This window comes from Gossypium raimondii, chromosome 3 (assembly GCF_025698545.1).
Source record: "Gossypium raimondii isolate GPD5lz chromosome 3, ASM2569854v1, whole genome shotgun sequence".
Classification (NCBI taxonomy): Eukaryota; Viridiplantae; Streptophyta; class Magnoliopsida; order Malvales; family Malvaceae; genus Gossypium; species Gossypium raimondii.
Window position 1 is genome coordinate 672,784 of NC_068567.1, and position 25,979 is coordinate 698,762.

The 25,979-nt window shown below is 35.9% G+C and overlaps 3 protein-coding genes across 5 annotated transcripts; all 3 read right to left on the reverse strand.

Moving 5' to 3' along the window:
* Window positions 1–1,727: 1,727 nt before the first annotated feature.
* LOC105795558 (putative disease resistance protein RGA1) lies at window positions 1,728–14,764 on the reverse strand. Of its 3 annotated transcripts, XM_052627842.1 has the most exons (10): window positions 10,132–10,279; window positions 4,924–10,001; window positions 4,724–4,797; window positions 4,331–4,409; window positions 3,890–4,158; window positions 3,588–3,780; window positions 3,043–3,489; window positions 2,646–2,930; window positions 2,484–2,560; window positions 1,728–2,364 (listed from the first exon to the last, which is right to left on the reverse strand). In XM_052627842.1, exons 2-3 carry the CDS (start codon window positions 9,999–10,001, stop codon window positions 4,740–4,742), a joined length of 5,136 nt encoding a protein of 1,711 aa, XP_052483802.1. In that variant the 5' UTR covers window positions 10,132–10,279; the 3' UTR covers window positions 1,728–2,364; window positions 2,484–2,560; window positions 2,646–2,930; window positions 3,043–3,489; window positions 3,588–3,780; window positions 3,890–4,158; window positions 4,331–4,409; window positions 4,724–4,739. The 3 variants fall into 3 exon arrangements, 2 of the variants coding, with proteins under 2 accessions (XP_052483802.1, XP_052483803.1); XM_052627843.1 differs by lacking the exons at window positions 3,588–3,780; window positions 3,890–4,158; XR_008194147.1 differs by lacking the exons at window positions 3,890–4,158; window positions 4,331–4,409; window positions 4,724–4,797; window positions 4,924–10,001; window positions 10,132–10,279 and adding exons at window positions 14,021–14,465; window positions 14,592–14,764.
* A 1,172-nt stretch (window positions 14,765–15,936) lies between these two features.
* Window positions 15,937–21,240, reverse strand: LOC105795560 (putative disease resistance protein RGA3). The gene has a single exon (XM_052628308.1). The coding sequence runs from the start codon at window positions 21,238–21,240 to the stop codon at window positions 15,937–15,939; it is 5,304 nt and encodes a 1,767-aa protein (XP_052484268.1).
* A 1,599-nt stretch (window positions 21,241–22,839) lies between these two features.
* LOC105796338 (LEAF RUST 10 DISEASE-RESISTANCE LOCUS RECEPTOR-LIKE PROTEIN KINASE-like 2.7) lies at window positions 22,840–25,127 on the reverse strand. The gene is made up of 5 exons (XM_052628310.1): window positions 24,936–25,127; window positions 24,701–24,778; window positions 24,516–24,604; window positions 23,085–23,713; window positions 22,840–22,901 (listed from the first exon to the last, which is right to left on the reverse strand). Exons 1-5 carry the CDS (start codon window positions 25,125–25,127, stop codon window positions 22,840–22,842), a joined length of 1,050 nt encoding a protein of 349 aa, XP_052484270.1.
* Window positions 25,128–25,979: the final 852 nt, after the last annotated feature.

Consider the following 25,979-nt stretch of genomic DNA (forward strand, 5'->3'; position numbering starts at 1 on the left):
TCTGCATTAATTCTCAATCTATTTGGTACAAAACCATTATCTGGAACTATTCAAATATCATTGCAATTTATTAAAACAACACATTACTAAAATACTTGAGCACCAAGGCTTCACTGTCTCATCAGTGCTTTCTGTCAATCTTGCTATCCTCCTAACGCTTGTTATCACACCATCTCTGTTGTTGACTGTAAGTGAATTACTGATTTTCAATCCAAATATTTGCAAAATTTATCATAGTAATAAGTACCCTGAAAAGATTCAAAGATCCTTGAAATAAAATTTTGGAAATGATTGACTGACTAATGCTTAGAACTTTTTTGAATTAGTATATATTGATTTTGTATTACGAATATGATAATGAATGTATTTGTTCGTTAACAGAAGGTCCAAGTGGTTCAAGGAGTCGTCCATTCAAGTTACCGGTGATAATCTCGATTGTGAAGAAGAAACCAGAGAAGAAAGAAGAAAAGTTACTAATGATACAGAGTATTGGTCTCCTATCCTTGTGCCAACTGCCAAGTACCAATACTCTTTATATTTTTTTACCATGTACCAAACACGCAAGAATATTGTCTAAAATAAAGTATCACTATTCATCATCACTTTCATTGTAGTTTTGGCGCCGTGATAATCTCGTTGTGATGAAGAAGAAACCAGAGAAGAAAGAAGAAAAAGTTGATGATGATACAAGCACTGGTCTCCTATCTTTGTGCCAAAACTACGATGAAAGTGATGATAAGTAGTGGTACTTTATTCTGGTGAATATCCTTGTATTGTCTTGTTTTAATGTTTGTATAGATTGTTAATTTGATGTTTTTTTTAGTTAAATTTAACCATTAATCTTAAAAAAAAAGTTGAATCATCACTTTTATTAGAAATGCCAACTAAAATACTATTTTTGATGATGTTGACGTGATAATTAATGTGATAGTTAATGTATATTTCATATTGATACGGCACTATTTATTATATATATACTATATTGACAAATAATTTACAAATAATAAAAATCAAGATTATAAAAATTATGAAGAGCATAAAAAAAAAAAGAGCTTGAAGTAAGTGTAGATTGTCATGCAAATTGTTATGTTTAAAATCGTAATGTTTTAGTCAATATTTACATTATAAACAATAAGTCTGACTTTTTTTGAAAAATTGGTGGTGAAATGTACCTCTTTCTAAAAGGTTGAGGGCTAAATTTAGCTAAAAGTAAGTCATATTGATTAAAATGTAAATATTAAGTGCTAAATTTATCATTAAGCAAAAATAAAAGGTCAATTTATGTATTAGTTGTTTGCTTACTTTTCAAATATTGAAATTTCAATCCTAATTTAAATAGTAACAATTAAATTTACTTGGTTGAGTTTTATCATTAAACTTGCATTATCGTAAAGTAGTAAATTTAATTCATATTTTCATTTGTATTTTTAATTTTTTACTTTTCAATTTTTGAAAATTTAATCTTGGTGTAAACAAGATCTATTAAATTTATTAATTATTATTTTGAGTAATAAATTAAAATAATAAGTTGACATATCATTTCATGTGTAATAATACCGAAATTTTATAACTCAAAAGATATAGCAATTAAAATGGACCCAACTAAAGTATAAAAATAAAATCTATAATTTACGGATAATATAATGAAAATAATAGCACAATTTAAACCAAATAAAAACAAGTTAAATACATCATGACGATGTATCACTGGATAAGACTCATAAAAGTTACTGCATACGACCACAGAGAATCTTTAATTCATTACTGGTCACTGTTCAAACATTTCTCCGGCATTTTCGAGAAAGAATTCAGTCTTAAAAATGCTAAAGAAGTTCGGAAATTTCCTACGACTGCGGAGCCTTATTCAGCGGCAACTCACTCAGCAAGTTACAGCTTCAGTCCTATACTTCTAACTAAATAACTTTCCCTCTAAATCTTTTCCCCTTCAAAGCTTAGATCCAAGCTGATGAACACAATTCAGTTTACTTACAGTTTTGCACTAAAAAAAGTAGTTCCTGACTTAACAAATAAAATGCTCTCCAATTTCTACAATTAACCTACACTAGTCGTTCACTATATATGCATAGAAGGGACGTTCAAGTACAATCAATGACATTCACAAATCCCACTAAAAACATCTTACTGTCATCAAATTCCTTGAAGATCAAATCTTCTATTTAAGAGAACTTTGATTCTCGCATGTAAAGTCTGCACTGAAGTATCACCGTTGAAGCTGACAATTATAATCGGCACTAACAAGTTTAAATACAGGGCAGCCAACTTTTTTTTTCTGATGATTTTGGATTATGACATGGAAGCTCAAATCTTCAACTTAGCTAGATACACAGATGCGAGCTCCTTTTCCTGCTAAAATCCAAACACAGTATTTATGATAAACGAAGTTACTATTTTTAATTCCAAGGCAATCCAATTGGTGAACTCAATAAGTTTTAGCTCCTAGAAATTCTACGAGGGAAAAGTACCTTTGTGAATAGCTTTTCCAATCAAATCTGGTGCTGGTCCTCTCCGATCATGGCTAAGGCCTTCTAGCTTACTACCCCTTCAGATAAAGCAAAATCATATATCTTTACATGAAGAAAAAAATTTTACCCTTGGATTTGAATTTTAGTTGTTTTATCACTGACCTATGTGAAGCAGGTCCGGATAAAGGCATAGGTTAAGAAAGAGAATGGTGGTAAAGTGGCAAGATGCTGCAATGAACAACCATACAATATGTTGTCAAGGACAGGTGATTTGGTAGCCAAGGTTAGTTCCATAAAGGGTGGCAATTGTAAGTGCTTCCGTCAGGAGCAAAACAAGAATGGCTTTCAGGAACAGAACTAAATTCTGGTCGGATATCACGAGAAACCTTACTCACAATCCTTGATGCTTCAGACAAGTAGGGAAAACACTTGGGTGATGTTGCATGACTGAAGACAACAAGGCAAAAGAAGTGGTCAAAATGCATAAACAATGATAATTACCTAGTGAGTTGATATATAAAAATTTTTCGTAAGCAGTCTTCCTGTTTAGTTGACTTACTATAATAGTTGATGCCTTCTGGAAAAATGCAGCTTTTACCTGGCCGATTTGTCAGAAACATTTTATGTACAGAAAAACGAAATCTGTACAAGTAGTCACAGCTGACTTGGACCTTTTCTGTGACTGCAATCAAACACTGCTCAATAGTATCAAGTAGTCACACCATTCATGTATGGTGGATGAACTTTTCCAATACCCCATATATGGTGCTGGGCCTCTCTGGTCTTGGCTGGGGCCTTTTAGCTCACTAGCTCATCTGATAAAGCAATATCATAAATCTTTACATAGAGAAATAAAAGTTTAAATCCTCAGATTAAAATTTACGTTGGTCATCACTCATCACTGGCCTATCTGAAGCATGCCTGGATCTCTCGTATCGAAGATTCTTGCAAGAGACTTCCTCTATGATCTTAAGTAACACCACTTCTCTGCAGGGAGACACTTTGCCTGCCAATATGCAAAAGGCTAGGCTAAGAAAGAGAATGGTGGTAAAGCAGCAAGATATGATGAACAAGCATATGATATGTTTGTCATGGACAACTTACTTGGAGAAACATGTAACAAGGTTAGTACCATAACGGGTGGCTATCCTAAGTGCTTCCATCAGGAGCTAAACAATAATGGGACTCAGGAACAAAGCTAAATTCCAGTTGGATCTCATAAGAACCCTTATTCATAATCCTTGATGCTTCAGACAAGTAGGAGATATATTTAGCAAATGTTGCATGACCAAAGACACTACAAACAAGTTAAAATAAGTGATCAAAATTCATAAACAATGATCATTACCTAGTGAGTTGAGTTTTGAAAACATTTCTTAAGCAGTATTCTTGTTTAATTGACCTACTATAATAGTTGATGCCTTCTGGAAAACAGAAAGAGAACGGAGGTAAAGCGGAAGATAGGCTGGCTGCAATGAACAAGTACGTCATATGTTGTCAAGAACTGCTGATTTGGGTAAAAATGGAACATGGATGGTAGTACCATAACTTCCATTGGAAGCAAGCTAAGAATGGGCTTCCAGAAGACAAGAACGATGATGAATACCTCACAGATGTGACTAGAGCTTTATACGTAGTAATCCTTAATGCTTCAGATAAGTTGCTAAACCAAAGACTTCATAAGCAAGGTAAAACAAGTGGTCAAAACACAAAGAATGTTAAATTATATAGTTTGTTAAATTTTGAAAATAAATTTTTAAGTAGTCTTCATCAAAGCAAAATTAAAAGTTAATAAATTGCACAAGTGTCATCAATTACATGGAAAAGTAATGGTGACCAGGACTTACTTTTCGATGGATAAATTTAGTTTCTACGTTCTCTCTTTGACTGATGAGTCTTTAAGCTGTACAAGCTAATTAGTGAATCCTGCAAAATTAAGCCAAAAAATCAGTCATATGGATTAACCAACCAAATTTGTGAACAAATAACCTTTTTTTTTGAAAAAAGAATAAATAAATAAGCCAACCAAGTTGAACGGAAATATATTGTCTAATTGGAGAAATCCACTATATACTTAGAGAATTGCCAAAATGATTATATATACAAAGGGACTTCTCATATCCATGAAATGTTTATCAAAACAAAATTAAAAGATATCTACTAAAATGCAAAGATAATCACAGGAAGAATGAACTGATGTAAATTGCATTGAAAAGAAATGGGGATAAAAAAGAGCTTACTTTTCTATCTCTATATTTACATCCAAGACAATAAGTCTATGAATCCTTCATATCCATACAAATCCTGTAAAGGTCTGGCGAAAATGCCGAAAAAAAATGAAAGTTTAGGAGGAAAAGAACAAGAAGAATTTAGAGAGAAATGACATTCTTTTATCAAAAGCAAAAAGTACAGGCGTTTTGGTTTCAGATATTGAACTTACCGCTTGCTCATAATTGAGATCCTACGAATGTGGGAAATCTTGGACCACTCAGGGCCGCTTTCCTTGGAACATCTTGCCTCTAATCGAGGACACGCTGAAATTATAAATGATGTTAATTTGGAGAGGCTTCGGATAACATGTTCAGAAGGCAGATACATGAGCTTATCACATGAAACGATTCTCAAACGCTTTACAGAGGAGAGGTTTCCCAACCAATCAGGCAAGGCTTCTATGCCGTGAAACCTCTGTATCTCTAGTCCTTCAAGGGCAGTGAGGTGTCGGAGTTGGTAAGGAAGAGAACTTAGCTTTTCCCATCCAAGCAATCGCAACTCTTTAAGGGAGGCACTGAGGTGTTGGATGGAATCAAAACCTGGGAATTCTTCTAGCTCTTCTGAGAAACCACCAATATCTAAACTTCTCAAGCAAGTAAGGCTGCCAAGGCGGTCATTTGGAATGCTCCTCAATGTTGGACACCTTTTGGTTGTTAAACGAACAAGAGAATGCAATTCCCATACACTTTCTGGAATCGATCTTAGATCAGGCAAATCAGCTAGTGTCAGCTTGCGAAGGCAAGTGTTGGATTGCAGCAAATCTGGTAATAGACAAGTTAAGCCTTGGCCTACACCAGTGAAACCTAATTCAGTGAGACGACCATGACATATACTTGGAATGGACCTCAAATTCGGGCAAGTCTCTATCCTCAATTTTTTGAGACAAGTGAAGTTAGACAGTCCATTTCCTATGTAGCTTAATTTTTCACATGCAAGAATGTCAAGAACTTCAAGAGATGAGCACCTTTCTGTTATTGGAACAATTTCCAGTTTGTTGCACCCAGATATACATAAACTCTGAAGAGACGAAAATCCTTTCAAATCTGGAATGGAACTTAAATTAGGGCAAAGCCTTATCCTCAATTCTTTGACAAAAGAGGAAATAGAAAACCCGTCTCCTACCTTGCTTAGTTTTTCACACTGAAAAATGTGAAGCTTTTCAAGAAAAGGAAGTCTTCCTGTTGGAATAATTTCCAGGTTGTCACATTTAGATATATCTAAAGTTCGAAGAGATTCCAAATCTGGAATGGAATTTAAGTTACCACAATGGGATAGCTTTAACTCTTTGAGACAAGTGGCAATAGGCAACCAATCTTCTATCTTGCTTTGACACCCGGAAATGAGAAGCTTTTCAAGAGATGAACATTGTCCTCTTATCGGAACAATTTCCAGTTCGTTGCAGTTTGATAAATCTAAAATTTTAAGAGAGGAAAATCCTTCCAAATCTAGAATGGAACATAAATTAGGACAATCGCTTAACTTTAATTCTTTAAGATAAGTGGAGGTAGACAACCCATCTCCTATCTTGCTTAAGTTTTGACACGAGGAAATGTGAAACTTTTGAAGAGATGAACATCTTCCTCTTATTGGAACAATTTCCAGTTTGCTGCACTCTGATATATCTAGATTTCGAAGAACGGAAAATCCTTCCAAATCTGGAATGAAACTTAATTTAGCACAGCCACTTAGCTTTAATTCTATAAGATAAGCGGAAGTCGACAACCAGTCTCCTATCTTGCTTAAGTTTTGACACGAGGAAATGTGAAGCTTTTGAAGAGATGAACATCTTCCTCTTATTGGAACAATTTCCAGTTTGCTACACTCTGATATATCTAGATTTCGAAGAACGGAAAATCCTTCCAAATCTGGAATGGAACTTAAATTAGCACAGCCACTTAGCTTTAATTCTATAAGATAAGTGGAAGTCGACAACCAGTCTCCTATCTTGCTTAAGTTTTGACACGAGGAAATGTGAAGCTTTTGAAGAGATGAACATCTTCCCCTTATTGGAACAATTTCCAGTTTGTTGCACTCTGATATATCTAGATTTCGAAGAAAGGAAAATCCTTCCAAATCTGGAATGGAACTTAAATTAGCACAGCCACTTAGCTTTAATTCTTTAAGACAACTGGAGGTAGACAACCCATCTCCTATCTTGCTTAAGTTTTGACACGAGGAAATGTGAAGCTTTTCAAGAGATGAACATCTTCCTCTTATTGGAACAATTTCCAGTTTGCTGCACTCTGATATATCTAGATTTCGAAGAAAGGAAAATCCTTCCAAATCTGGAATGGAGCTTAAATTAGCACAGCCACTTAGCTTTAATTCTTTAAGACAAGTGGAGGTAGACAACCCGCCTCCTATCTCGCTTAATTCCTTACACTCTGAAATGCAAAATTCTTCAAGAGATGAACATATTCCTGCTATTGGAACAATTCCCAAGCGTCCGCAATCAGAAACATAGACACTTCGAAGAGCGGAAAACCCATTTAAATTTGGAATTGAGAACAAATCTCCACACTTTACTATAGTTAGCTCCTCAAGTACCGTGGAAGTAGCTAGTCCATCCCCTATACTGCTTAATCGTGAACAATCCTCAATACAGAGCTTTTTAAGAGATAAACATTGTCCCGTCAGGGGAACACTTTCCAATAAGGGGCAGTTAGAAACAAGCAACTCTTCTAAGCAAGGAAACATGACTGCTGCTGTCGTTGCTGTCCATTCTTTCAGATTTTCCAGTCGCCGTAGGATGAATGTTTTTAATGCAGGAAACACCTCAATCTCAAATTGACTACTTCCATCGCAATAAAACTCATTACCGATGCGTTTCAGCTCCTCCATATTCCTCAGTGCAAGAAACTTGAGACTGTGCAGTTGGCCCAATGGTGGAAGACTTTTACAATTGATGCAATTGTTTAATTCCAACTCCATCAAATTGTCAAGAAGCAGTGAACCAATATTAGAACCATGAACAGGTCTTGACATCCAAGATGGGAGCTTTTCTCCTCCATAATTCCAAACAATTAAGCTTTGCAAACCTGAGGGGGGTTGGAGACCTTCCAGCACTTCCTCACAGTTATCATTGCTAAAATTTGACCATTCAAATATTACCTTGCACAATTTTGTTTTAAGCCGTAGATTTGCTTTGCGGGCCTCTTCCTTGTCTCTAACACTCTGCAGATCGCATATCTTCAATTGTCCACCAAGTTCGTTGAGGCATTCTAGAGCATCAAGATGAAGTTCGTTATCCCTAACAAAAAACATTGGCAATGTTTGGAGAGAAATTAGGTGTCGAAGCTCAATTGGTTGAGAACTTTGCTGGTCAAAATGGATGTGCTTCACGCTTATCAAATTTCTCAATCCATCTGGAAATGCGATTTCCCTACAACCCATGAACCTTAATGTTTGTAACATGTAAAGTTTGGTTATGGATTGAGGCAGCACTTTGATAGAAGTCTTCGAGATGTCCATATACCTCAAGTGCTTCAATTCGCCGAGGGAAGCAGGCAACTCATGAATATAATCAGCACTGGAAAATTTTAGGACTCGTAAGCTTGTGAAGGTTCTTGACAATTTCTTGAACACATCAATCTCTGAGAACAAAGAGTGCAATTTTGGAGCAACAGCTGTTAAAATTATTGGTAAGGATTCCCCATCATAACCAATACTGAGATGCCGAATATGAGAAACTTCATCTGTGCTGGAACTGGAATTTTCTTGGAAAATCAAAGTCTCAAACTTTGAGACAGACAAAGCCAGATCATGCACCAAGTCATGCATCTTGCAAGTCAAAATATTTCCGCACCTGTCCTTCCCCACATCTTGGAATAAGGAATTTGATAACAATTCATGGAAATATCTGTTACCAGTATCCATCATTTCTTTAGAAGCGCCAAGAAATCCTTCAGCCATCCAGAGCTGGATTAATTGCTCCTTTCTAAAGCAAAAATCTTTAGGAAACATGGCGCAGTATGCAAAACACTTCTTTAAACATGGAGAAGACAAGTGATCGAAACTTAACCTTAGCACACTATTAACCGAATCCCATACATCACTTTTTTGAATTTTCAACCATGCAGCCCGACTCCTTTCAATTTTGCGCATTGTACCTCCAATAACTTTTGCTGCTAAAGGCACACCGTGACATTGTTTAGCAATTTCCTCGCCAATTAACACTAAGCTGGGAGATATTGGGGAGTCTCCACATGCTTTTTCTTTAATTATGGACCAGCACTCCTCATCTTTTAATTTTCCAGGCTGATGCCTTTGATTAGGAAGTGTTTCCACTTTTAATGCCACATCTTCAATGCGGGTTGTTACAATAACTTTATTCCCCCGATTCTTATTAACCCCTTCCAAACACCACATTAGTTCATCCCATTGTTCAACATTCCACACATCATCAAGTACAAGAAGATATTTGATCTGTTCATTTCCCCTTTTGGCCCGCTCAATCTTCCCCTTCAGTTTCGCCGTTAAAGCATTCAAGTTTTGAGGTATCGAGGTCTGCTGATAATTCATATCATGCTCAAGCATTTCTCCCAAAATTCTTTTGACATTGAAATCATCCGAAACACACACCCAAAATCTTACATCAAAACGCCTTTCCACATCCACATCATGGTAAACTAGCCTTGCTAAAGTAGTTTTCCCGATACCCGCCATTCCAACTATAGGCACAACAGAGACAGTTCGATCATCTTGGGGACTGAGTAACATGTCAACAACTTTTGAGACATCATTTTTCCTTCCAACAATGTTTGAGTCATCTAGGAAGGAGACTGTCTCCACATTTGATGGAATAAAAATTCTTTGATCTATGGCTAATTGTTGGAGACCATAGTCTTTGGCTATTTTGTTAAGGTCGTCCAAGGAATTAAGGATGTCCTTAACTTTATTAGCCATGTTGTGCTGAAATGTGACAGTAGATGGAGTGTCTCGAAGCTTTCTCCACATCTGATCCCCAATCTCCACTTTCCTTCTGAGAAACTCATAAGCAATCTCATCCAGGACCTCATCAGCCTCATAAGCAACATCTCTGAGCCTCTTCAACCAAAGCTTCACTGAGTTCATTTGCTTTTGGTTTCCCTCTGCATCTCGCAAGAAAGCTCCAATCATTTCTAGTGAGTTACCAAGCCTCTGCATCTCATCCTTGAAGCCCCATCCAAGGCTTATCATCTCAACCGCAACTGACGCCGCTTTTGACGCCACTTCTCCCACAACAGCACTAACGAAAGCTTCAGCCATCTTCGCTTCAAAAATAAAAAGCTTGAAATGTTAGGGAAAGCTCTTAACTCTATATCAAAGAGGCGAAGAACATTTGTAAATGAAAACGAAATTAAAGCAACAGATAATTGAAATTGGTGAAAGATCATACCGGGTTAAGGAAACGGAATGCAGAAGAGAACTGAAGATGAATTGCTTTTGGTAATTTCAAACTGAAAGGTCCCCTCTTTGATGAAAAAAAGCAAAAACAAATCAATAAGCTTAGCACCCAAAGTCAAAAGTAAAGCAAAATAAAGCCATCAGCTGCCCCTTCTGACGAGAATTACGAAATACACGGCGTGATTAGGTGACCGACATGCTTCTATTATTGCTCGGCTTTTTACCCAATTAATATAAAATAATGGATCAATTTATTCAAATAACTATTTGATACATTTACTCGACCAACCAGCGGCACCTCCTCCACTTTTCCCTATTATTAATCATGTTTGGTTAGCAAACACATCCTATACTCATGATCAAAACTTTTTTTTAGTGCGTAATGTTTTAAGTAAATTATCTACATTTAATGCAATTTTTATTTAACTTACCCAATCGATTACCGACTGTTAGTAATAGTTTCATGTAGTATTGAAGATAGAACAAGATTTTCTAAGGTGGGTAAAGGGTTAACAATATTGCATAGACGAAGAGGGTTAAGTGTCAGACTTGTTTAATGTTTTACTATATGTGAAGGTTCAAGATCCAAAATACGATGTTTATTTTAAGTTGTTGAAATCAGCAATTATAAGAACAATTGAGAGTCGATTTAATATGGAGGAAACCATATGGAGGAAATCAAGCTGTCCGAATGAATTATTATCTCATGAAAAGATGGATGTGCTTGAACTTTCAGTTTTAGTTTTAAAATGGAATAGGCTTGTTCGAGAATATACCATTGGGTAGTCAGTTTGACCTGCATCAATGCGAAGTTCCACATGATATCAATTTATGTTTGTAGAAGTGGGACTTGCTGTATTTTTCCTTTTTTTCACCTCAATTGTTGAAAATAAAATCGCCATTATTGAATCCCTTAACTCATGCTTTGGTGTAACCCTACAGATGTTTTGGCAAAAGCTAGTTTGCCTGATGATTCCAACAGTAAAGGTATTTACAGTATTCATCACCAATTCATTTTTTTCGTATATCCGCATTAATTCTCAATCTAATTGATTCAAAGACTTCAAAGCCATTATCTGGAACTATTCAAATATCATTGCATTTTATTTAAAACAACACCTTACTAAAATACGTGAGCACCAAGGCTTCACTGTCTCATCAGTGCTTTCTGTCAATCTTGCTATCCACCTAACGCTTGTTATCACACCATCTCTGTTGTTGGCTGTAAGTGAATTATTGATTTTCAATCCAAATATTTGCAAAATCTATCATAATATGTATCTGAAAAGATTCAAAGATTGAAATAAAATTTTGGAAATGACTGATTGACTAATGTTTATAATTTTTTTGAATTAATATATATTGATTTTGTATTGTGAATATGATAATGAACGTATTTGTTCGTTAACAGAAGGTCCAAGTGGTTCGGGGAGTCGTCCATTTAAGTTATCGGTGATAATCTCAATTGTGAAGAAGAAACGAGAGAAGAACGAAGAAAAAGTTGATGATGATACAAGCACTGGTCTCCTATCTTTGTGCCAAAACTACGACAAACGAGATGATAAGTAGTGGTACTTTATTTTGGTGAATATCCTTGTATTGTCTTGTTTTAATGTTTGTATAGATTGTTAATTTGATTTTTTTAGTTAAATTTAACTATTAATCTTTTAAAAAGAGTTGAATCATCACTTTTATTAGAAATATTAACTAAAATACTATTTTTGATGATGTTGACGTGACAATTAGTGTGATAGTCAATGTATATTTCATATTGATACGGCACTATTTATTTTATATATATTATATTGACAAATAATTTAAAAATAATAAAAATCAAGATTATAAAAATTATGAAGAGCATTAAAAAAAAAGAGAGAGCTAGAATAGATTGCCATGCAAATTGTTATGTTTAAAAATTGTAATGTTTTAGTCAGTATTTCTACTATAAACAATAAGTTGACTCTATTTTGAAAAATTGGTGGTGAAATATACCTCTTTCTAAAAGGTTAAGGGTTAAATTTAGCTAAAAAAGTAATAGTCATATTAATAAAAATGTAAATATTTGTTAAATTAATCATTAAGCAAAAATAAAAGGTCAATTTATCTATTAGTTGTTTGGTTACTTTTCAAATATTGAAATTTCAATCTTAATTTAAATAGTAACAGTTAAATTTACTTGGTTGAGTTTTATCATTAATGCGTAAAGTTGTCAAATTAATTCATATTTTTCATTTGGATATTTTACTTTTCAATTTTTGAAAATTTAATCTTGGTGTAAACAAGATCTATTAAATTTATTAATTATTTTTGAGTAATAAATGAAAATAATAAGTTGACATATCATTTCATGTGTATTACATAAATTTTACAACTAAAAAGATATAGGAAATAAAATGGACCCAACTAAAGTATAAAAATAAAATCTATAATTTACGGATAATATAAGGACTAATAGTACAATTTAAACTAATAAAAACAGTTTAAACACATCATGGCGGTGTATCACAGGATAAGACTTATAAAAGTTCCTGCATACGACCGCAGAGAATCTTTAATTCATTATTGGTCACTGTTTAAACATTTCTCCAGCATTTTCGAGAAAGAATTCAGTCTTAAAAGTGCTAAAGAAGTTCGGAAATTTCCTACGACTACGGAACCTTATTCAGAGGCAACTCACTCAGCAAATTACAGCTTCAGTCCTATACTTCTAACTAAATAACTTTCCCTCTAAATCATTTCCCCTTCAAAGCTTAGATCCAAGCTGATGAACACAATTCAGTTTACTTACAGTTTTGCACTAAAAAAGTAGTTCCTGACTTAACAAATAAAATGCTCTTCAATTTCTACAATTAACCTACACAAATCGTTCACTATATATGCATAAAAGGGGCGTTCAAGTACAATCAATGACATTCACTAATCCCACTAAAAACATCTTCCTGTCATCAAATTCCTTGAAGATCAAATCTTCTATTTAAGAGAACTTTGATTGTATTGAAACAATCTTTACTTGGCTTGATTCTCGCATGTAAAGTCTGCACTGACGTACCACCGTTGAAGCTGACAATTATAATCGGCACAAACAAGCTCTCTTTGATATAAATACAGGGCAGCCAACTTTTTTTTTCTGATGATTTTGGATTATGACATGGAAGCTCAAATCTTCAACTTAGCTAGATACATAGATGCGAGCTCATTTTCCTGCTAAAATCCAAGCACAGTATTTATGATAAACTAAGTTACTATTTTTAATTCCAAGGCAATCCAATTGGTGAACTCAATAAGTTCTAGCTCCTAGAAATTCTACGAGGGAAAAGTACCTTTGTGAATAGCTTTTCTAATCAAATCTGGTGCTGGTCCTCTTCGATCATGGCTAAGGCCTTCTAGCTTACTACCCCTTCAGATGAAGCAAAATCATATATCTTTACATGAACAAAAAAAATTTTACCCTTGGATTTGAATTTTAGTTGTTTTATCACTGACCTATGTGAAGCATGTCAGGATAAAGGCATGGGTTAAGAAAGAGAATGGTGGTAAAGTGGCAAGATGCTGCAACGAACAAGCATACAATATGTTGTCAAGGACAGGTGATTTGGTAGCCAAGGTTAGTTCCATAAAGGGGTGGCAATTGTAAGTGCTTCCGTCAGGAGCAAAACAAGAATGGCTTTCAGGAACAGAACTAAATTCTGGTCGGATATCACGAGAAACCTTATTCACAATTCTTGATGCTTCAGACAAGTAGGAAAAACACTTGGGTGATGTTGCATGACTGAAGACAACAAGGCAAAAGAAGTGGTCAAAATGCATAAACAACGATAATTACCTAGTGAGTTGATATTTGAAAATTTTTCGTAATCAGTCTTCCTGTTTAGTTGACTTACTATAATAGTTGATGCCTTCTGGAAAAATGCAGCTTTTGCCTAGCTGATTTGTCAGAAACATTTTATGTACAGCAAAACGAAATCTGTACAAGTAGTCACAGATGACTTGGACCTTTTCTGCGACTGCAATCAAACACAGCTCAATAGCATCAAGTAGTCACACCATTCATGTATGGTGTATGAGCTTTTCCAATACCCCATGTATGGTGCTGGGCCCCTCTGGTCTTGGCTGAGGCCTTTTAGCTCACTAGCTCATCTAATAAAGCAAAATCATAAATCTTTACGTAGAGAAAAAAAGTTTAATCCTCAGATTAAAATTTAAGTTGGTCATCACTCATCAGTGACCTATCTGAAGCATGCCTGGATCTCTCTTATCGAAGATTCTTGCAAGAGACTTCCTCTATGATCTTAAGTAACACCACTTCTCTGCAGGGAGACACTTTGCCTGCCAATATGCAAAAGGCTAGGCTAAGAAAGAGAATGGTGGTAAAGCAGCAAGATATGATGAACAAGCATATGATATGTTTGTCAAGGACAACTGACTTGGAGAAACATGTAACAAGCTTAGTACCATAACGGGTGGCTATCCTAAGTGCTTCCATCAGAAGCTAAACAATAATGAGACTCAGAAACAAAGCTAAATTCCAGTCGGATGTCATGAGAACCCTTATTCATAATCCTTGATGCTTCAGACAAGTAGGAGATATATTTAGCAAATGTTGCATGACCAAAGACAATACAAACAAGTTAAAATAAGTGATCAAAATGCATAAACAATGATAATTACCTAGTGAGTTGAGTTTTGAAAACATTTCTTAAGCAGTATTCTTGTTTTGTTGACCTACTATAATAGTTGACGCCTTCTGGAAAACAGAAAAAGAACGGAGGTAAAGCAGCAAGATAGGCTGGCTGCAATGAACAAGTACGTGATATGTTGTAAAGAACTGCTGATTTGGGTAAAAATGGAACAAGGATGGTAGTACCATAACTTCCATTGGAAGCAAACTAAGAATGGGCTTCAAGAAGACAAGAACGTTAATGAATACCTCACAGATGTGATAGAGCTTTATATGTACTAATCCTTAATGCTTCAGATAAGTTGCCAAACCAAAGACTTCATAAGCAAGGTAAAACAAGTGGTCAAAACACAAAGAATGTTCAATTATATAGTTTGTTAAAATTTGAAATAAATTTTTAAGTAGTCTTCATCCAAGAAAAACTAAAAGTTAATAAATTGAAGCAGTGTCATCAATTACATGGAAAAGAAATTGTGACCAGGACTTACTTTTCAATGGATAAATTTAGTTTCTACGTTCTCTCTATGACTGATGAGTCTTTGAGCTGTACAAGCTAATTAGTGAATCCTGCAAAATAAAGCCAAAAAATCTGACATATGGATTAATCAACCAAATTTGTGAACAAATAACCTTTTATTTTTTAAAAAGAATAAATAAAAAATCCTACTAAGTTGAAGGGAAATATCTTGTCTAAATGGAGAAATCGACCAAAAACTTGAAAGAATTGCCAAAATGACTATATATACAAAGGGACTTCTCATATCCATGAAATGTTTATCCAAGCAAAATTAAAAGGTTGTCTACTAAAATGCAAAGATAATCACAGGAAGAATGAACTGATGTAAATTGCATTAAAAAGAAATGGGGATAAAAAGCGAACTTACTTTTCTATCTATATATTTACTTCTGAGACGATAAGTCTATGAATCATTCATATCCATCCAAATCCTGTAATGGTCTGGCGAAAATGCCCCCATAAAATGGAAGTTTAGTTTGAAACTAGACAAAAGAGTTTAGGAGGAAAAGAACAAGGAGAATAATTATAAGAAGAATTTAGAGAAAATGACATTCTTTTATCAAAAGCAAAAAGTACAGGTGTTTTGGTTTCAGATATTGAACTTACCGCTTGCACATAATTGAGATTCTACAAATGTGGGAAATCTTGGACCACTCAGGACCGCTTTCCTTGGAACATCTTGCCTCTAATCGAGGACACTCTGAAATTATAAATGTTGTTAATTTGGAGAGGCTTCGCATAACACGTTCAGAAGGCAGATACATGAGCTTATCACATGAAACGATTCTCAGACACTTTAAATAGGAGAGGTTTCCCAACCAATCAGGCAAGGCTTCTATGCCGTGAAACCTCTGTATCTCCAGTTCTTCAAGGGCAGTGAGGCGTAGGAGTTGGTAAGGAAGAGAACGTAGCTTTTCCCATCCAAGCAAACGCAATTCTTGAAGTCTGAGATGTTGGATGGAATCCATACCTGGGAATTCTTCTAGCTCTTCTGAGAAACCACCAATATCTAACCTTCTCAAGAAATCAAGGCGGCCAAGGAGGTCAATTGGAATGCTCCTCAATGTTGGACACCTTTTGATTGTTAAATGACGAAGAAAATCCATGTCCCCCAGACTTTCTGGAATCGATCTTAGATCAGGCAAATCAGATAGTGTCAGACTCTGAAGATAACGGTTGGGTTGCAGCAAATCTGGTAACAGACGAGTTAAGCCTTCGCCTACTCCAGTGAAGTCTAATTCCGTGAGATAAGCATTATGTATTCTTGGAATGGGCCCCAAATTCGGGCAGTTCACTATCCTCAATTTTCTGAGACGAGTGAAGGTAAGCAGTGCATCTCCCATTTGGCTTAATTTTTTACATGCAATAATTTCAAGCACTTGGAGAGTTGAGTTCCTTCCTGTTATTCGAACAATTTCCAGATTGTTGCAGTCTGATATATTTAAAATATGAAGAGAGGAAAATCCTATTAAATCTGGAATGGAATTTAAGTTACCACAATGGGATAGCTTTAACTTTTTGAGGTAAGTGGCGGTAGACAGCCCGTTTCCTATCTTGCTTAATTTAGGACACCAAGAAATGAGAAACTTTTCAAGAGATAAACATCTTTCTCTTATAGGAATAGTTTTCAGTTCGTGGCAGTTTGATATATCTAAAATTCGGAGAGAGGAAATTCCTTCTAAATCTGGAATGAAATTTAAATTAGCACAACCAATTGGCTTTACTTTTTCAAGACTAGTGGAGGTAGACAACCGGTCTCCTATCTTGCTTAATTTTGGACATGAGAAATCGTAAAGCTTTTCAAGAGATGAACATCTTCCTCTTACCGGAATAGTTTCCAGTTCGTGGCAGTCTGATATATTTAAAATTCGGAGAGAGGAAAATCCTATCAAATCTGGAATGGAATTTAAATTAGCACAATCATTTAGCTTTAATTCTTCAAGACTAGTGGAGGTAGACAACCCATCTCCTATCTTGCTTAATTTTGGACACGAGGAAACGTGAAGCTTTTCAAGAGATGAACATCTTCCTCTAATTGGAACAATTTCCAATTCGTGGCAGCCTGATATATCTAAAATTCGGAGAGAGGAAATTTCTTCCAAATCTGGAATGGAACTTAAATTAGCACAACCACTTAACTTTAATTCTTCAAGAATAGTGGAGGTAGACATCCCGTCTCCTATCTTGCTTAATTTTGGACACGAGGAAACGTGAAGCTTTTCAAGAGATGAACATCTTCCTCTTATCAGAACAGTTTCCAATTCGTGGCAGTCTGATATATCTAAAATTTGGAGAGAGGAAAATCCTTCCAAATCTGGAATGGAACTTAAATTAGAACAACCGCTTAGCTTTAATTCTTCAAGAATAGTGGAGGTAGACAACCCGTCTCCTATCTTGCTTAATTTTGGACACGAGGAAACGTGAAGCTTTTCAAGAGATGAACATCTTCCTTCTATCGGAACAGTTTCCAGCTCGTGACAGTCTAATATATCTAAAATTCGGAGAGAGGAAAATCCTTCCAAATCTGGAATGGAACTGAAATTAGAACAACCACTTAGCTTTAATTCTTCAAGACTAGTGGAGGTAGACAACCCATCTCCAATCTTGCTTAATTTTGGACACAAGGAAACATGAAGCTTTTTAAGAGATGAATATCTTCCTCTTATCGGAATAGTTTCTAGTTTGTGGCAGTTTAATATATCTAAAATTAGGAGAGAAGAAAATCCTACCAAATCTGGAATGGAACTTAAATTAGCACAACCACCTAGCTTTAATTCTTCAAGACTAGTGGAGGTAGACAGCCAGTCTCCGATCTTGCATAATTTTGGACATGAGGAAATGTGAAGCTTTTCAAGAGATGGACATCTTCCTCTTATCGGAATAGTTTCCAGTTCGTGGCAGTCTGATATATCTAAAATTCGGAGAGAGGAAAATTCTTCCAAATCTGGAATGAAACTTAATTTGGCACAATCACTTAGCTTTAATTCTGCAAGACAAATGGAGGTAGACAACCCCTCTCCAATCTTGCTTAATCCATTGCACTTAGAAATGCAAAATTCTTTAAGAGATGAACATATTCCTGCTATTGGAAAAATTCCCAAGCTTCCGCAATCAGAAACATAGACACTTCGAAGAGCGGAAAAGCCATTTAAATTTGGAATTGAGAACAAATCTCCACACTTCACTATAGTCAGCTCCTCAAGAACCGTGGAAGTAGCTAGTCCATCCCCGATACTGCTTAATCGTGAACAATCCTCAATACAGAGCTTTTTAAGAGATAAACATTGTCCCGTCAGGGGAACACTTTCCAATAAGGGGCAGTTAGAAACAAGCAACTCTTCTAAGCAAGGAAACATGATTGCTGCTGTCGTTGCTGTCCATTCTTCCAAATTTCTCATTTGTCGTAGGATGAATGTTTTTAATGCAGGAAACACCTCAATCTCACATTGACTACTTCCATCGCAATAAAACTCATTACCGATGCGTTTCAGCTGCTCCATATTCCTCAGTGCAAGAAACTTGAGACTCTGCAGTTGGCCCAATGGTGGAAGACATTTACAATTGATGCAATTGTTTAATTCCAACTCCATCAAATTGTCAAGAAGCAGTGAACCAATATTAGAACCATGAACAGGTCTTGACATCCAAGATGGGAGATTTTCTCCTCCATAATTCCAAACAATTAAGCTTTGCAAACCTGAGGGGGGTTGAAGACCTTCCAGCACTTCCTCACAGGTGTCATTGCTAAATTTTGACCATTCAAATATTACCTTGCACAATTTTGTTTTAAGCCGTAGATTTGCTTTGCCAGCCTCTTCCTTGTCTCTAACACTTTGAAGATCGCATATCTTCAATTGTCCACCAAGTTCGTTGAGGCATTCTAGAGCATCGAGATGAAGTTCGTTATCCCTAACAAAAAACATTGGCAATGTTTGGAGAGAAGTTAGGTGTCGAAGCTCAATTGGTTGAGAACTTTGCTGGTCAAAATGGATGTGCTTCAGGCTTATCAAATTTCTCAATCCATCTGGAAATGCGATTTCCCTACAACCCATGAACCTTAATGTTTGTAACATGTAGAGTTTGGTTATGGATTGAGGCAGCACTTTGGTAGAAGTCTTCGAGATGTCCATATACCTCAAGTGCTTCAATTCGCCGAGGGAAGCAGGCAACTCAAGAATATAATCAGCACCGGAAAATTTTAGGACTCGTAAGCTTGTGAAGGTTCTTGACAATTTCTTGAACACATCAATCTCTGAGAACAAAGAGTGCAATTTTGGAGCAACAGCTGTTAAAATTATTGGTAAGGATTCCCCATCATAACCAATACTGAGATGCCGAATATGAGAAACTTCATCTGTGATGGAAATCGAATTTTCTTGGAAAATCAAAGTCTCAAATTTTGAGACAGACAAAGCCAGGTCATGCACCAAGTCATGCATCTTGCATGTCAAAATATTTCCGCACCTGTCCTTCCCCACATCTTGGAATAAGGAATTTGATAACAATTCATGGAAATATCTGTTACCAGTATCCATCATTTCTTTAGAAGCGCCAAGAAATCCTTCAGCCATCCAGAGTTGGATTAATTGCTCCTTTCTAAAGCAAAAATCTTTAGGAAACATGGCGCAGTATGCAAAACACTTCTTCAAACATGGAGAAGACAAGTGGTCGAAACTTAACCTCAGCACGCTATAAACCGAATCCCATACATCACTTTTTTGAATTTTCAACCATGCACCCCGACTCCTTTCAATTTTGCGCATTGTCCCTCCAATAACTTTTGCTGCTAAAGGCATACCGTGACATTGTTTAGCAATTTCCTCGCCAATTAACACTAAGCTTGGAGATATTGGGGAGTCTCCACATGCTTTTTCTTTAATTATGGACCAGCACTCCTCATCTTTTAATTTTCCAGGCTGATGCCTTTGATTAGGAAGTGTTTCCACTTTTAATGCCACATCTTCAATGCGGGTTGTTACAATAACTTTATTCCCCCGATTCTTATTAACCCCTTCCAAACACCACATTAGTTCATCCCATTGTTCAACATTCCACACATCATCAAGTACAAGAAGATATTTGATCTGTTCATTTCCCCTTTTGGCCTGCTCAATCTTCCCCTTCAGTTTCGCCGTTAAAGCATTCAAGTTTTGAGGTATCGAGGTGTGCTGATAATTCATATCATGCTCCAGTATTTCTCTTAAAATTCTTTTGACATTGAAATCATCCGAAACACACACCCAAAATCTTACATCAAAACGCCTTTCCACATCCACATCATGGTAAACTAGCCTTGCTAAAGTAGTTTTCCCGATACCCGCCATTCCAACTATAGGCACAACAGAGACAGTTCGATCATCTTGGGGACTGACTAACATGTCAGCAACTTTTGAGACATCATTTTTCTTTCCAACAATGTTTGAGTCATCCAGGAAGGAGACTGTCTCCACATTTGATGGAATAAAAATTCTTTGATCTACGGCCAACTGTTGAAGACCATAGTCTTTGGCTATTTTGTTAAGGTCGTCCAAGGAAGTAAGGATGTCCTTAACTTTATTAGCCATGTTGTGCTGAAATGTGACAGTAGATGGAAGGTCTCGTACCTTTCTCAACATCTGATCCCCAGTCTCCACCTTCTTTCTGAGAAACTCATAAGCAATCTCATCCAGGACCTCATCAGCCTCATAAGCAACATCTCTGAGCCTCTTCAACCAAAGCTTCACTGAGTTCATTTGCTTTTGGTTTCCCTCTGCATCTCGCAAGAAAGCTCCAATCATTTCTAGTGAGTTACCAAGCCTCTGCATCTCATCCTTGAAGCCCCATCCAAGGCTTATCATCTCAACCGCAACTGACGCCGCTTTTGACGCCACTTCTCCCATAACAGCACTAACGAAAGCTTCAGCCATCTTCGCTTCAAAACTAAAAAGATTGAAATGTTAGGGAAAGCTATTAACTCTATATCAAAGAAGTGAAGAACATTTGTAAATGAAAACGACATTAAGGCAACAGATAATTGAAATGTGTGGAAGATCATACCGAGTTAAGGAAACGGAATGCAGAAGTGAACTGAAGATGAATTGCTTTTGGTAATTGAAAACTGAAAGGTCCCCTCTTTGATGAAAAAAAGCAAAAACATATGAATGAGCTTGGCACCCAAAGTCAAAAAGTAAAGCAAAATAAAGCCATCAGCTGCCCCTTCTGACGCAAATTACGAAATACACGGCGAGATTCGGTGACAGACATGCTTCAATTATTGCTTCTAATATTGCTCGGCTTTTTACCCAATTAATGTAAAATAATGAATCAATTATCGAAGTAGGATATGAAACCTCCTCCACTTTTCCCTATTATTAATCATGTTTAGTTAGCAAACACATCCTATACTCATGATCAAAACTTTTTTTAATGCGTAATGTTTTAAGTAAATTATCTATACTTACTGCAATTTTTATTTAACTTACCCAAATCGATTACCGACTGTTAGTAATAGTTTCATGTAGTATTGAAGATAGAACAAGATTTTCTAAGGTGGGTAAAGGGTTAACAATATTGCATATGTTACCCCAAAACAGGCTTTTAGCGACGCTTTTTTTGGCATTTAGCTGCGCTTTGTTGCTAAAGACCAAGACCTTTAACGGCGCTTCTCTCACAAACGCCGCTAAAGACCAATACCTTTAGCGGCGCTTTACCCACAAACGCCGCTAAAGACCAAGACCTTTAACGACGCTTTCCCACAAACGCTGCTAAAGATCACGACTTTTTGCGGCGCTTTTCCCACGAACGCCGCTAAAGACCAAGACCTTTAGCAGCGCTTTTATCACAAACGCTGCTACAGACCATCACCTTTAGCGGCGCTTCTAGCGAAAACGCCGCTAAAAACATAAACTTTGAAAAAAATTATTTTAATCAAATAATATTTATTTTTATGATAAATATTATATTATGTTTTATTTTTTAAATGTGAACTTTAAATATACTTTTTAAGGATAAATAAAAAATATTATGTAAATTAAATTTTCTATAAAAATTTTAACTTTAAAACTAAATATAAAAATTAATGAATTTAGTTTTAGAATTTAAAATAATAAATTAATAACACAATTAAAATCCAAAAGTTAGAACTCAAGTTTCCGTAAATATTAAAGTAAAAATAAAAATTTAGAATCAAAACTAAAATAAACAATGATAAAGATAGCTACAGAAAACATTTATCCTTATGATAAAATCACATACACCAATGCATACAAATAAAAACTTAATGCTACAAAATAAAAATTTAAGCTTCCTATACATACACCAATTTGCTGTAGTTATCTGTCTCATTTATCCTCCTCTCCACTCTCGCAGTCTGAACCATAAGACAACACCACCAGTGTTTGATGGCTCCAAACCTGAAAAGATTAACTGATTATTGACTTGATCATGCTAAGTTTATATGCTAAGAAAAGATGTTATAATTGTGTTCAGGAACACTAAGTTTAGGATTATATAATTTTTAGATTCATTCAAATGCAACTTTTCATACCTATGATTATTGGAGTCAGCTTCAACTTGGATTTGGACCCACCTATTAAATTACAACATACCACACAAAGCAATAAATTAGTTACTTTACGATTTCAATTATTTAAATAATTTCAACTCCTTTTTTTTTTTTTTGAGTTAAACATTCACATCAAATTAATATTACTATCTTAAAACAGAAAATAAATAACATGTTGAATTGTATAAATGGAAAGTACATACATACCTCTGGTATTATTGCTTCCAGTATTTGTTGGGGATGGTGGGAGAAGGGCTCGATGGCATTCGTTGGAATCCGGGGAACTCTCAAATCCTGATGGGCAGTAGCAGAATGTTTGATTGTTGGACTTGTCAAAACCGCAGGCTCCACCAGAAGCATTGCACTTCCGGCAGGCTTCCGTATCTTCCTTCCATTGCACCTCAAATCCTGTTTCCAATGCTTCTTCCAAATCCAGGGAATCATTTCGAAGTCTTTCCCAGGAAGATTGAAGAATCGGGACTCTAACATTAGCTGAACATCCATCTGGACGAATGTTATCTGTAGTTATGGAAACATTGTTGTAATTTGAAGAATTGCAAGGGAAGATTCCAAAACTCGATGAAGATTGGCAGTCATAAGACAGAGTAAGATTGGTATTTCCAGAACCGAGAACGAATGGCTCAGAATTCAAGATCGAATCTTGAATTGGAATTTGAGGATGACAAGAGCCATTCTTGATGAAGTCCTCCCTCGCAATCCTTAGAATTTGATTTTCATGATGGATGTCCAGCACCTCATACTTTACACCAACAATTTCAATCTTAGTGGTATTAGTAAAAACGTCACAGTGAAGTGCCAAACCAGGATTCCGCGTTCTGGATCTCGATCACCTCCGGAGAGAGGATATCCAATGGAGATATTCCCACATTTAAACACTGCATCGCGGCACTTCTCGTACAGCTGATCGGGACTGGGTAGTGAAACAGGAAACCCAAGAATAAGCAAAACAGAAGTTTAAAAACAAGTAATTTCATGTAGAGGACATATTTTTTGTATAAAGTGCATGCCTTAAAAAGTAATTTAAAAACAAACTAATTATAACCTTTTTTCATCTTTCTTTCCCTAACTTTTTTTTTCTTTTTTCTCTTGTATTCTCCTTTCTTATCCTCCATTACTTTCCCAAATCCATCCTCTACGGGGAAGGAGTTTAGAACAAAAAGGAAAATAGAAGATTTTAGAACTGCCATTTCATCACAAAGTCAACGACAATTAACAAAATTAGACAAAAAAACAAATACAATTTGGATAACTATTTTGTAATTTTTTTAATTAGATGACCAAGAATAAAACTTAAAGCATAATTGTAGCTTACCCAAAAATTAATAAAATTTAAGTCATGAATAAGTATCTTTTGGTTTTGCATCATTGATTCATGTGAATAAAAGGCATCACTTTAGCCATGTAATTATTATATGCTTCTCAACCCTTTTCATGGAGTTAAATCATGAACAATACAAAGCAATATCTAGCACCAAACACAAAACAAGTATCAAATATGAATATAAATCCGACACATTATGTTATGTAGCATATATATGATAAAGTTATGTCATTGATGCCCTGTAAAATGAAGCTAGAAGTCAAAAGATTCTGTGAAAATTACCATTCATTCACTACTTTTCAAATTCTTCAAATACGCTATTTTCTTCATTCACTACTTCTTTTTTTGCTACTATTGTATTTATGTAAATAGTAGCAGAACAATCCTGAACTGCAGAATGCATGTTAAAAAGCACAAAGCGAAAACATAGAGAAGCTTCTTCATGTGTATATATATAGTATTAAGCAAATTAGAGATGTACCTTGAATTGAACCCCAAGACTGAAATTCTTGTGAAAAATGGAATGGTTCCTTTCATCAGTTTCATCCCGGGGATAACACTTGACCCCACAAATTGAACAGGCATGGAGAAGAAAATCAGATTGACCTAACTCTAAATGAAACTGTGCATAACTTCTCTTCTTATTTAGATTTCTCCCATTTACTAATAATCAAACAAACAAACAAAAAAATTTAAATCCAACCAAAATTACGAACCCGAAGCGTCCTTGAAGCTTCAGTTAAAACCAAAGGACCCCCTTGGTGATGCGAGCTAACTCCTCCAACCACCGCTGCAAACGAAGAAGACGAAAGACAATCTGCCACCGCACGATGCAACGGCTCCGGTGGCTTCTTAAGCGACGAAGATCTAAGCCTCGACACTCCACTGCCTGCTCCTAACTGAAGCATTGAACCCCCAGGCTCCGACCTGGACTGAAAGTTGTAGCCATCGGACTTAGGTTGCACTCCGAATCCACGCACAACTAGACCTGTCCATGGGCCGGGCCGGGCCTGAAAAAATTTTCGGCCCGCCTCCTAGGCCCGGGACCGGCCTGGCCCGGGAAAAATATCATAAGCCCGAGCCCGGCCCAGCTCGACCCATTTTTTAATAAACATTAAAAAAATTATTTTAAAAATAAAAAAATAAAAAAAATTTATTTTTAAAGTATTTTAAAATTAAAAATAAAAACAAAAAATATATATTTATTATATTCGGGCCGGGCCGGACCCGGGCCAAAAAAGTGGTGCCAGAGGCTCGACTCGTTTTTTAAACGGGCCTCGTTTTTTGCCCAAGCCCATATTTCGGGCCTACATTTTTACCCGAACCCTCCCATATTTCGGGCGGGCCGTCGGGCCGGGCCGGGCCGCCCGGCCCATGGATAGGTCTACGCACAACCGTCTGTCAAACTTAACTCCAATTTAAAAAAAAAAAACAAAGAGTTTTTAAGCAATTAAAATCTTCTTTTTCCCCCTTAATTCAATCGTTACTACATTTCAACAGAGAACAAAGAAAGAGAGAAAGAGAGAAATTTGTGGAAGATTCAAAATCTTATTTATTCTGAGAGTAAAAAAAATGAAAATAGAAGAGGGAAAACTGGGAGGAGGGAAAGTGGGAAAAAAAGAGATTTTGAAACGGCAGGGTTTTGAAAAATTCCATATTTGCAGCGTTTTTATAAAAACGACGCTATTACTTATCTTTTGTGGCGTTTTTTATAAAAACGCCGCAAAAAATCATTTCATTTTGAACAAAACGACCCCGTT